General features: G+C 36.6%; 2 protein-coding genes across 2 annotated transcripts; one reads left to right on the top strand and one right to left on the bottom strand.

Annotated features, from left to right (window-relative positions):
• Window positions 1–5,608: 5,608 nt before the first annotated feature.
• Window positions 5,609–6,393, top strand: LOC6645857. The gene is made up of 3 exons (XM_002068494.4): window positions 5,609–5,784; window positions 5,862–5,935; window positions 6,016–6,393. The coding sequence occupies exons 1-3, from the start codon at window positions 5,688–5,690 to the stop codon at window positions 6,235–6,237; spliced, it is 393 nt and encodes a 130-aa protein (XP_002068530.4). The 5' UTR covers window positions 5,609–5,687; the 3' UTR covers window positions 6,238–6,393.
• A 4,910-nt stretch (window positions 6,394–11,303) lies between these two features.
• On the bottom strand, window positions 11,304–12,739 carry LOC6645856 (endothelial lipase). The gene is made up of 4 exons (XM_002068493.3): window positions 12,490–12,739; window positions 11,965–12,429; window positions 11,705–11,900; window positions 11,304–11,548 (listed from the first exon to the last, which is right to left on the bottom strand). Exons 1-4 carry the CDS (start codon window positions 12,737–12,739, stop codon window positions 11,473–11,475), a joined length of 987 nt encoding a protein of 328 aa, XP_002068529.3. The 3' UTR covers window positions 11,304–11,472.
• Between the last annotated feature and the right edge of the window lie 41 nt (window positions 12,740–12,780).

The raw sequence follows: 12,780 nt of genomic DNA, 5'->3' as shown, positions 1-12,780 counted from the left end.
CAGTCCTCCGATATCATTTATCCATTACAGTTTTGTACACAATATATAAATATTTTGTTGCCTAAATTTGTGTGGACAACATCATGAAAGTAAATTCTATAGATCCTTTATTAATTGTAACTCAGATATGTATTCGAAACCTTTTGTCTTGGGTTATCTGATTTGTATTAAACTGTTTACTTCCTACAATTTTGGGTCTGTAATTTCTTTTTGAACATTGTTTCTGTGCATTTTCCTTCTTTTTTCCTGTGTATGAAATCTCTGAAGTGCATTCATTTATCTTTCAAGACACATTAATTTTTTATACCTTTTTTTTACTCAATTGCAATGTATCAATATTGACGCATTTATGTCACAATCTTTTGAATTCTTCATAAATATTCAAATTTTAAACCAAAGAAACAAAAAAAAAATCGAAGAGGAAAAAGGATTTTTATTTCGATTATTGATTTACCCCAAATTGATATCAGGTTAGATTTATTGTCGCTCTCTTACCAATTATTTCTACCCCTTTGATTGTCATGCAACAACAGCAAAAACAACAACAGCAAAAACAACTACCTGTTGTACAATCCTGATCACCTCTTCTTATGCTTAAAACTTATCGTACCATTCTACATGATTAATTACAACTCTTTGTTGTTGCTGTTGTTGGAAAACCCTTGGCGCGGGGCCCCTAAAGGCAGTCACAGTCACAGTCTCAGTCTCTTCATGATCACCATCTCTCATTGTCTGCCCCTTGAATCCCCTTGAGCTGATTTCATTTGAATTTGTGGCCAAAATATTGTCACGCTTCGAATACAAACAATTCAAGAAATGGAATGAAATTCTCCAAGGAACACTCTCTCTGTAGAACTCCTCTCACATGGCAATCACACAATCTTTGATTGATACCACACTCGACGGCGGCGGCGACACTTGTTGATAAAACCCTCTCTCTCTCCCTCTCTTCTCACCGCCTTGGCAACTCCTCAAGTGAATGGGCTGCTGCCGAGTACATGAAAAGGACAAGTTTTCGATTTATTTCACTCTTTCCCTTTTTGAATTTTTTATGATTTGTCAACCTTTGAGACATCTAAAAAGATTACGATTACGCGGCAATTTGTTTTGTCTCTCTCTCTCGAGCATTTTCTAAGAAATTCGTTTTTCGAATTTTCGAATTTTCTTTTTTTTTATACTATTTATGTGGTTTTTTGTTTGCATAAAAAAGAGGTTGCTTTTCGGTTTAATTGAAATCTCACATGAGGGAATTGGATCAAATGGTGGGGACATCATGGAGCTGGCGGGGCACTTGCCTAGATGACTCGGTGAAACGGGGGGAGAGGGCAGCGGTGGCAACATTAACCCAAATTGCTGCCAGCAGCCTCAATGCACATTCTATGCAAATGTTTTTTGAGAGAGCTTTGCCAAGATGCAACTGGCTAAAATTTATGCGAATGCTAATCAAGTTAACACCGTCTGACAATTTTTAAGTGCGTATCTGTGTCGAAACGCAACAACTGCAACAACAACGACAACAACAACAACAGCAACAACGACAACAACAACAACAACAACTGCAACAACAATTATTAATGATTTTGCTAAATGTTACAGAAAATAATGACAGCAACCACAAGAAACAATTACAAATGCACACAAAATGCTTGCACCGAAACCAAAAAACCGAAACACAACAAAAACGCAACAAAAATAAAAGCAAAAACTCCACCACCAGAGAGCAAAAGATGGAAAAACACAACGAAAAAAAAGAAGGCAGCGTTTTCAACACCTTGAAGATTCAAGAGATGCGAACCCACATTTTGTTGAATGAATGATTCGACATGTTCCAAGTGGGCGGCTGCGGCTGGAGGCGGGCCTACAGAGCAACAGAAACAGCGGGCGGCAATTGGGTTTTGGGGTTTTTTTTCATCTCTTTCATATTTCAATACCCTCCCCGAACAAAAAAAAAAGCAGAGTATACACTCATAATGCAATGGAAAAGAATTCAATTTTATGGTTCTTTATAAACTTTTTATAAACTTCTAATCCTTTTCAACCTTAGAATCCAAACTCTGAAATTCCTAGAGTTAAGTAAATTTACTAATTGTAAGAGTTCAATATGTCTATATGTATATCAACTACTAAAAACTAGAATACTGCTTGCCGTTTTTCATTCACATAAAGATTTCCTTAAAGCCTGAAGAGACTCTTTAAGAAAATGTCCCAGAATCTAGTTGAAGAAAGTATCTTGCAGTTAATTTTTCGATACCTTTGCAACATATGGCCAATTTTAGGATTTTGTTTAAAGCAAAACGATAGGATATATGTATGTATAGCAGAATCATATAGCAGAACTATCATATAACATATATTATGAAGGACTATTCCTTAACCCTTTCTGAACTGAATGAAAATGGGTCCACTCAAGTACGGGAAGAGTTAAATGAATGCATTTCAGAGCCCTTACTAATACTTTGAAGCAGTTTAAACACATTCTTGAAAGAGTTAGCTGCCTTTTTCAAAGAGTATATCAATGTCGTTATGTTCTTTTGGTTTTGTTACTACATATGCCAATGGATTTGGTTACTTCTTCTGCTCTTTTTTTGTTTTTGACATTTAGCGCGTGCGCAAATGAAGAAAGAAAGAGTCATGATGATCGCCCATAGATTCCCCACTTCAGGTGATCATCATTTCTATGATCGCGTTAATCACCTTTCAAGCCCACTCAAAGAAAACGATAGAAAAAAAAAAATTATTATTATTATATGGCACTTCAAAGTGAAGATCAAGAGAGAGAGAGAGAGAGAGAGAGAGAGAGGGGTGGAGGGGGTGATGGGTTACATTTAACCGATATAATATATTATGGATACATGTATCGTTTGCTTACTCAGCAGGTTTACAGCCCCCCGTCCATTACCATCCCCCCCCCCCAAACCCCCCCTTGAAGCATTCCCTTGTCCCTCTTGATCATCACTGTCTGCCATCGGAGTCTGTCTTTCTCCTTGACTTGAGCTTAATGATGCGACTGCACAATTGAAATGAAATTAATTTTACTTTGATAATTAATTAAAGCCCCATAACTGTGGGTGAAAGCTAATGCCACCTACACCATGGTTAATATCTGCCCAATATTAATTACTTAGGGTTAGTTTTTTTTTGGTATTGTTTTTGTTTCTTCTTTCCTTTTCGGTTGTGAAATCTTTACCAGCTAGCCTCGTCATAAACTGATAAATCATAAATGTGACTACGCACAGAATACAATAATTGCACCACCAACAACCACAACAACAACAGCAACAACAATATATATTTGTACATATAAATTATAACAATAATGTAAACAAAATTTGTCTGCAATTAAATCATAAAATTTTCGGTTTTTTGCCAAACCCCAAAGCCATGGCAACAACAACAACAACGAGAGCAACAACAACAAGTAAGACCAAATCGACTGACAGACAAAATTCAGACGCAACAATTGACACTGACACTAAAACAAAAGAGTGAAGCAAAAACAAAAACAAAAAAAAAAGGCCAAGAGCAAAAATTTCCATAACATTTTCTATTGATTTTTTATGATTAGTTGGAAAATTTTATGCCTATATGATTGATAAAAGGCCATAAAATGCGGCAAGAAAACAAAACAAACAACAAAAAAAAGGAAGTAAAATAAATTAACAAAGAATTTCAGAATATCAAAACGAAAGTGTATTGTGAAATTTCAGATTAGATTTACAGGTAAGCCAACTTCTCTCTCCTTATATGGGCAAGTAGCATGGAAATTTGATAAGATTTACACTTTTCTTTGGCGTTTTATCTTTTCCGATTTCCATATAAGGGCAGGGACATATGGGTGGATAAATATGCTGTTAGATATAGTTAATTGGTTTGGTTGGCATTAGGCCAAAACAAAAACCAACACCCTTAACAACATTCACTTGTCCCAAAATCTATGGAAAGAAATATTCTTGGAAAGTTTTTTCATTTTTCTGTAGCGTGAGAAGTTTTATTCGATAACCTAATTTGTTTTTTTGTTTTTCTATAATTTGTTTCTAATATTCTGGGAATCTTCTCAGAAAGTAACTCTGTCTCTCTCTTTCTCTCGCTATCACACTCTCTCTCTCTCTATATTAGCCAATTGCCCAACAAAACAAAATCAATTTCATTGAAATTATTTGTTGAGCTATTTCATTAATATAGATTAAGTTTATAGGAATTGATCAAATCAGAAAATTCAATTACATAATTGTTTATTAATTTATATTTTTATTTTTATATATCAGCTATATAGATTTATAATATTTTTAGTTTTGATTTTTCACCACAATTCTCACTTAAATCATAAACGATTAGAACTTTAGCATTTTAGAGAGATTTATATGGTATATAAGTATTTATAGATGATTCCAGTTATCGATTGATATGAAATGATATATTCAATTCTGATGATCCTTGACTAAAGTATCAGATCGTTATGTCTAGATATGTCTGGTTCAGTGTAAACTAATTACGTCCTTCAATTTTTCAGCAATTGCTATAAAATCACATATTTTTTCTTAATCGGTTTACTTTTCAGAATCAGATAGATCACACAAAAGTGTAATTGAATCGTGAATCGAATTTATCTTGGAATCGAGCGCGAAAAGCAATGACGGACTAAGCCAGCTCGTGGTCTGTGGCAATCCAAAAACCTTAATTCTTAATTCCAATATGAAAGTTAGAACATAAATGAATCGAAATCGGTCAAACACGAATCGCAAATGGTGTTGTTTTAAGTCCATAAACTTAAATATTTGGTTTAAATATCATTAGTTTTTAGCATTTTAATTCAAATTTAAAGAACACTTTCCGATAAGAAAACTGATAAATGCATTTAAAAAATCGGTTGAAAATTGATAAAATTGGAGATTCCAAAAGTTAGGGTTATTTAAAAATATTGGAGATAGTTTTCAAATAATCTTTGGTGATTCCACCTTTTTTCCTTAGACATATTTTAGTCATTTTCCAGCTGATTTCAAAAAGTTATATCTCAATTAAATCGCAATTTAATATATTCTAAAATGGCATTAAAGAAATGGATATTTTAAAAAAATGATTTTCGATCCAATTTTTGGAAAAAACCACAATTTTTGCAAAAATTTAAGAATTCTAAATTGAAAACATAGACATGAATTTTTAAAATACTCAAAAAACTGCCTTAGAGCTTGATGAGATTATGTTTTATTGGAATAATTTGCTGTTCATTGGACACAAATTTGTCCTACCTTAAGAAGATAAGTTAATAGTTAGCGTGATTTACTTTCCAATTCAAATTTCCATTTAAAAGCATTAAAATGAGATACCACTTTCAAAAATCGGTTTAGATTTAGGAAACTCACAAATTCGCAATGTTGCGAGTTTTTAAGAATTTACCAATTTTTTCCAATTACATTTTTGTCAATTTACCAAATTTAATCAGAACTGTATTTGGATGAATGAACATTGAATCAACACTGAATGAACATTGCAGTGATTAAAGATCATTTTGAACCCTGCTATTTGGCTAAACGGGGACTGGCAAAAGGAGATCAGGTTTCTCTAGTCATTTCCTTATTTGATCTAGAACACTTTGATTTCGTTACTTCACTTTTGTTTTTTAATTTAACCAATTCTACAATAGTTTTTATACATTTCGGTAACATTAAATTCAAAAACAATATTTGAAAATGAGTCCAAATTCACGGCGTTATTTGATGGCTTTTTTGGTTGTGCTCTCGTTCTTTGTCTATCGTCTAATGGAAGTGCAATTGAATCGCAAGGCTCGTAAGTTTCTTCATCCTCTCTCTCTTTCTGTCTCTCTCTCTTGGCTTATTTGTCTTTTCGTTTTGCCCTTGGCCTAGCCTTTTTGCCGCGTTGTACCCGCCACGAGGTGGCAAACAATTTCCCTGAAGATGTCATACATCAAGCGGATAGTGTAAGTTCCTTGACTATAATGCTCTATCCCTTAGTCCCTCATGTATGTAACTTGATTGCCGTTCTTCCCCCCTCGCCCAGTGTGTCATAGAGCAACAAACGAGCAATGGAGATGAGAAACAAACTTTGCAGTACCTCAAGATCAGCTGCATTGCTGAGAACCTGCCACAGGGTCGCCTCAAATCTCATGGTCAAAACATTTTATTGCATCAACGCATACCGAATCCAAAATCAAACAAAAACCAATGGAATTTCCGAGTACCCAGAGAGGCCGTGAATGGACTCAGTCTTCTATTAGCATGATTGATTTTTCGTTTCTTTCTCCCCATACCCCCACTCCACACTCCCATTTATTCAATCTCTTCTCGTACACATTTGAAATTATAGAAAAGCGATAACGAATATGTCAACGAAATGGCCACCAACAAATTTCAATTAAATTAAAGGTCAGCTACTGAATGATCCCCCAGGTTAACCTTCCTCCATCTCCTTCGATCTCTTCTATGTCGGCCAGAGGAATCTTAAGGCTGCCAACATTTGCTGCGGCTTCAGTTTAATGAGCTTATCCATCATCGCAGTCACAGCTCCCACAAAGTCCAGAGAGTAAAAAGATGAAGGAGACGATGATGAGGGAGGGAGGTAGATCGAGGAAGGGGTTCTCAAAACGGACGACTTCTCATCTGTCACACGGCTAATAGGTTTCATTAGTCATCTCCAATCGCTTCTGCCTCTTTATCAGCTGCTGCCTCTCTTGTGTATTTTTTGGTCATTTTTCAAAGGGCCAACGAAAAAAATAAGTAAAAAATTTTAGTTTGGTTTATTTTTTTTCCCCCTTCTGTATATATGTGTGTGTGTTACCTTTTTCTTTTTTTGTTTGGCTTTGCGTGTCGACAGCAATTTTCACCTTAATTATTTTCGGTGGGGGCCATGTTTGGAGGGTTGAATGTGTTCAGCACGCGCTAATGTTTAATATCCGCCAAACGACGTGGACGACGGCGAGGACGAGAACAAGATAGGACTTTGGTATTGGTAGGGAAAATGAATGAGGGGGCGGGCTGGCTGTTGCCGGCCATCAGGCTGACCAGACAGTTATGCAAATTTCCAACATTATTTGTATATTAAAAAAAAAAAAAACAAAGAATGAAAACACTAAAAGGAAGCAAAGTCCAAAGTGAAGCGTGTGCTCGTAAATTATTAAAGGCACACACACACACATACACAGAAAGAAAGAGAAGAGAAAAAACACATACAGGATATCAATTTATGTAAAGTCAGAGGCGTAGCTGGAAAACTTGAAATAAATACATATATATTAAATAGGAAACATCTTCAAGTTTAAAATGTCTCCCAAACATCTCTACCCACTGGAATACTATAATTGGGTATTAACTGATATGAATGGAACCAAATCGCTTTAATGATTATGATTAAGAATAATCAAAACTGAGTTTTAGACGACTTCAGGTCAATAAATCTTACCAATTTATTAGATTCAAAATCATAGGCAGCACAAAAGGTGAGCAGGTTCTCCAAGAACCACCAATTTCTACCATCAGCAGAGTTGTAATGGCCATACCATATCATCAACGCTTAAAGCAGTTGGGAATTCAAACTACATGAAGCGAGAAGAGAACGACAAAGCTTGCAACTACAGATTCCACCTTTTTTATGAATAATTTCAGTTTCAGAATCAAACTTGTAACCAAATATTTGTTTTCTTCCAGCAAGCTCCTTACTGAGGAGAGGTCTATTCATATAGATAGACTAAAGTTATTTATTTTACACAGTTCATCCCAAATTAATAGGTGCATCCTAATCACTGGTAATACTTTATTAAGGTCTAAATAACAAATATTAAATTTCAGTGAAAAAGCAATAGATGTTTGCGTTTTCAAAAGCTTTTAAGCCTATGAATGCACCTATAAATATGGCTTAAGCTGTAGATTTATCAATGTAACCAGCTTTTAAAAAAAATATATAATAAAATGTTGTCGAATTGAGTTTGGGAAGATTTTTATTTATTTATTTATAATGTGATTGGGCAGTGATTGTAAATTACAGCCAATCTTCTTAGTTTGGGAAAGATATTCTAGAGCTTTTGATTATTTTTGAAATGGTTTTTTCTTAACCACAAACTACGACTCTGTGTGTAAATTGTGTGTACGTGTGTGTGTGTGTGTGTGTGTGTGTGTACTTGGGCGCTTTGTCCATTTGGGCCAATGTCCTTTCGTGTCTGTGTCTGTATTCGTGTCCGTGTCCGTATCCTGCCCGAACTGCTGTCTTGGCTGACTTATGGTTAGTGGTAGGCGGGGTCTCTTTTACGCTTTTCTGTTTGCCATTCAATATTGGCGCCATTGTCGTTGTCTTTGTTGCTCTTTGTTGTTACCCCACTCTCCGCATGGCCTCCTTCTCCTTTGGTCTAATGTCTCCTTTCTCCCCTTTGCCTGTCTGTCAGTCCGTCCGTCCAGCCGTCCGTCTGTCTGTCTGTCCATAAAATGTTCAATTAGTTAATGAAAAACTTTCCAATTGGAAAACAACATTTGACTTTACCTAAACGTGACGAGGACATGGACGAGCACGAGAACGAGGACAAAGACAAGAATGCCTTTAGGTTGAACGAAGAGCAAAAACAAAAACAAAAACGAACAAAATTTATGCATGTGATTTATGTACAACAACGATTGCCAATTACAATATCATTTCTCTTCTTCGTCTCTGTCTCTGTTTCTGTCTCTGTCTCTTGCCCCTTGGTATGGCATTTGCTCATTGGAAGCCTTGGATCCAATAAGAATTTCTGAATGTGTGCGTGCGGGTGTGTGTGTGTGTGTGTGTGTGTGTGCGGTGCCATTAAGAAATGTGTCAAAAGATGTGAGGAATCATATAATAAACGCAAAAGTCAAAATACAATCCAACAGCAGGGGGCTCAGGGGGCAAAGAACTTACACTTAATTGATTTTTTTACCCGTTGAATTTCCTGAAATGTTGTTTCAAAATATTTTCTGCATATTTATATGTACATATATCTATTTATTTAAATAAAAAGCGTTAAGTTTTGTTGAATTTGTTATTTTGTTGTTAGATTATCCCAAAAGAAAGAAAGTTTTCTCTTTCTTCCAAAATTCCCTTTATCCTTGTTATTAATTCCTGAAATAATCTCTGATATTTGAAATTGATTTTGGGGTAACCTTTGACTTGTTCTAGTTTCCCATAATTACTCATCATTTGATGTATATTGTTTACTTCGATTCCCTTTAAACAATTACTTTGCTCTTAATAGACTAACCAAACAATTCAAATTAGAGTGCCACGCCCCCTCTCCCACCCCCTTCTTAACTCTCATATATATTAAATTGGAGGAAAACCCTCCCTCAGACTGAATTTGATGCGAAAAAAAACACACACACAACAAGCAACAACAACAACTACAAAAACTAAAATAAAAGTCAACAATTCACTTTTTGTTTTACTTTCCCAGCAAACAGAAATTAAAGCCAAGCGAGACCAAAAAAAAACAACAACAACTAGAAAGAAAAAAAAGTTGTACAGGAAAAACCCAAAGCATGACACAAATTTACAAAAAAAAAAAGAAAAAAAAAACCATATATATCCGAGAACGACAAACATTTTTACATGGAAATGAGGAAAACTGTGTTAAGGGAAATGAGGGGAAAAATTGAGAGCGACGTGCGGCATTCAGTCAACAAAATGTTGTGCGAGTGTGTGTGTGTGTGTGTGTGTGTGTGTCGATTCATAGACGAATCGACGGTTGACCGAGCATAAAACATCATCAATAGAGCGACTAACTTACCTAGTCAAATAACTTAGCACACTGCCCACTGACTGAACAGACTCTAAAGAGGGAAGGGAGGAGGGAAGCTGAAGGGAGGTGGAATTTTTTACGCATTTTATTGTATTTGCATTGCAATCGATGGTGGGGAAGGTGATGGGGAGGGGGGGGAGGCGAATAATATACTAAGTGCGGGAGTTTCCTGTATCTCGCGAGCTAATGAAGCCTGAAATCGATTGATTGTGGAATGAGTTGGCAACGAAATTCAATGCTGTCAAGTGATGCAATGAATTAGAACGCTCAATATGCAGGGGGGGTGGGGAGGGAGGGGTGGATGGAAGTGGGAGATAACCCCCCCACCCCACACACACTCAGTCTGCCAGAGTGTCTCCTGTGAGGTAATTGTCAATTGGCAGCTGTTGCCATCTCGAAAATCCTAAAATTTACAACATTTTTGTTTTTTTTTTTGCCTCTTTTTAGTGTTTCTTTCTTGCTTTCTTTTTATTGTAAAATTTACGATCGTTACCTTTATTTGTTTTCTTGCCCCTTCTCACTATCTTGTCTCTCTCTCTCCCCCTCTCTTTCTTTCTTTCGCCTTTCTCCCTCCCTCTAAATGCCCCTTCAATTTTATTGTATGCTGCTGCTGCGGCAGCCGACTCAGGTGTCTCTGTTTTTTACTTGATCTTGCCTCACGCATTCCACACATACATACATACATATGTATGCCCGAAGGCCCCAAGGTGTCAAGTGTTGTGTGTGTGTGTGTGTTTTGACTGTGTCTGCGAGTGTGTTATCTTTGCGGTTTGGCTTCTTCTCTTCAATTTTTAAGGCCACCATCAGAGCGAGACCAAGAAATCGGGACCTGTTGCAGTCCCCTTTAAAATGTGTGTGTGTATGTGTATGTGTATGTGTGTTTGTATGTTTCTCAAATTGCGTCAAAAATTATCGCCATTAAATGTAGATGAGCGTTTAGTTGTAAAGTTATTGGCCCATAAATAACTTCCACTCCAGTCCAGAATGCAGACGCAGTGGCAGGCAAGAGGACCAAGAAGAGGGGACGGGTAGCGGGGGATTGGGGCTCTGATTTTTCATTCATAAAACTAAATTTTTGATTTATCGTTTTATGTTCTTGCGGAACTTTTGATAAGCTTAACTTGAATGAAATATGCATAGAAAAATGATTCAAAAAATTAATATTAATTTATTAATTTAAATGAGAATTCATAAATAAGGCCATGAGAAACAGGATGAATTGAGAGAATAATTTCAAGTACTCTAAAAACTCTGGAATTTCAGGTAAAATTAAAAAAGTAAAAAGCAAATGTGAAAAAATATGAAATTTTACTTTTCTAGGTTTTATTGGAAACTTAAAGAATACTTTCTAATAAGAAAATTAATTATTGAATTTTAATGATATGTTGAAAATTGAAATCATTACAGAAATTCTTTAAGAATATTTAAAATTATCTAAAATATTCTTTTGGTGTTTCCACCTGATTTCCGCAGACCTTAAAATCCTTAGATCTTATAAGACTTATATTTAAAAATAATTGCTATAGCCCATGCTGAATAGAACATACAGTTATAAATTAAAATATTTATTTGTTTTACTTTGAAAAATGTTGTGCCCATACAAGCAAAAAGTTATAAATTTGAAGATACCAAATAAATAATTCAAATCTGCCACCTCTGTTAATACTTAACGGCTCAGTTAACTCGTTTTGGGCAGCATTAACGCATTTCGAGCACGGTTAACTCAATTTTAACACAACCCCTTGGCCAAAAGGTGGCGCCGCATTAGTAGCCAAAACGAAATAAGAGGTGGCGCTGCAAAGAAATATGGGGCACTTGTAAATACTGGGCAGACAGTATTTTATTTTATAGGGGCAAAGCTCAACATGTGGTGAGATACTTGGAAACGTGCAAGCTTACAAATTCTGCTTTCTACAAAAAAGTTGGATTGCGCCTAAATTTCAAATTTACCTCTTGGAAACCTTCTCGCCCATGTAAATTAATTGAGATTCATCCACATCACCAATTGATGCATTTTGATATTGCAGGCAACCATTGAGATTACGACTTTTGATGGACTTGAGAGGACAGCGAATAGCGGGAAAATTCTTGGGCAAACCAATTGACTCGGCATAGAAAAGAACAGCTCGATTGTGACTGCAACTATCTGGAAATAAAGTGAGTGCAACTTAATTAGTCCCACTCATTATAGCAAGGGCTGTTGCTCTTACAGGCCTCCAGTATGAGCTTACTGGCCGTCAATAGGTCCACATCTTCACATCCTGGCTGGGGGGCTAGACCGTAATTTGGATAAAAATCGACAGTTCCCCGCGGTGTAAAGTCACCGAAGAGCGGATAATCCGTATGAATAATATCCACAAATCCTGCAGCATTTGCCTGCAGACTGTCATCGGAGCGCGGCGTGAACAAAGGCAAAGCCGGATCTAGGCCTGTGACGCGGCCCAAAGTGCCGTTGAAATGGTTGCCAATGCGTCCAGCAATATGGGCGCCCAAACTGTGACCGATCACATGAACTGCCTCATGTGAGATGTTGTGCTTGCCGAGAAATTGCTGCAACAGATTGGCCAGACTGTGAGCCACTCGGCTAAGGGAACGCCTCGCACTGGGATAATCCAAATTGGCCACCGGCGACCAATCGGCCACCAGAATATTCTCATAACCCTGGGCGGCATAGGCTTCAGATGAATTGAGATGATCTTGCGGTTATACAACTAATAATCTCCAAGGAAACTCACCATTCCTCAAGGGCATAATTGAGCTGTGGGTGCGAGAACCCAAATAACCATGTACAATCAATTTAATCGACTCCACCGATTCCAAATGATCCACATTCTCCAGCACCAACTCAAATGGTAGACCCAATTTAGCTGGCCTCTGATAGTAGATGTTACTCTGGGATATCAAGGTGTCCAAGCTCAAGGCTTGTATGCCCCATAGTTGGCACAAAAACGGAATTAGGCAATACGTGGACGATGCCCTGGCCATAATAATGGATTTAAAGTTGAGATATAACTGAGAATTCATGT

The sequence above is a fragment of the Drosophila willistoni genome (assembly GCF_018902025.1).
Source record: "Drosophila willistoni isolate 14030-0811.24 chromosome XR unlocalized genomic scaffold, UCI_dwil_1.1 Seg8, whole genome shotgun sequence".
Taxonomy (NCBI): Eukaryota; Metazoa; Arthropoda; class Insecta; order Diptera; family Drosophilidae; genus Drosophila; species Drosophila willistoni.
This window is presented reverse-complemented; position numbering and strand designations above follow the sequence as displayed.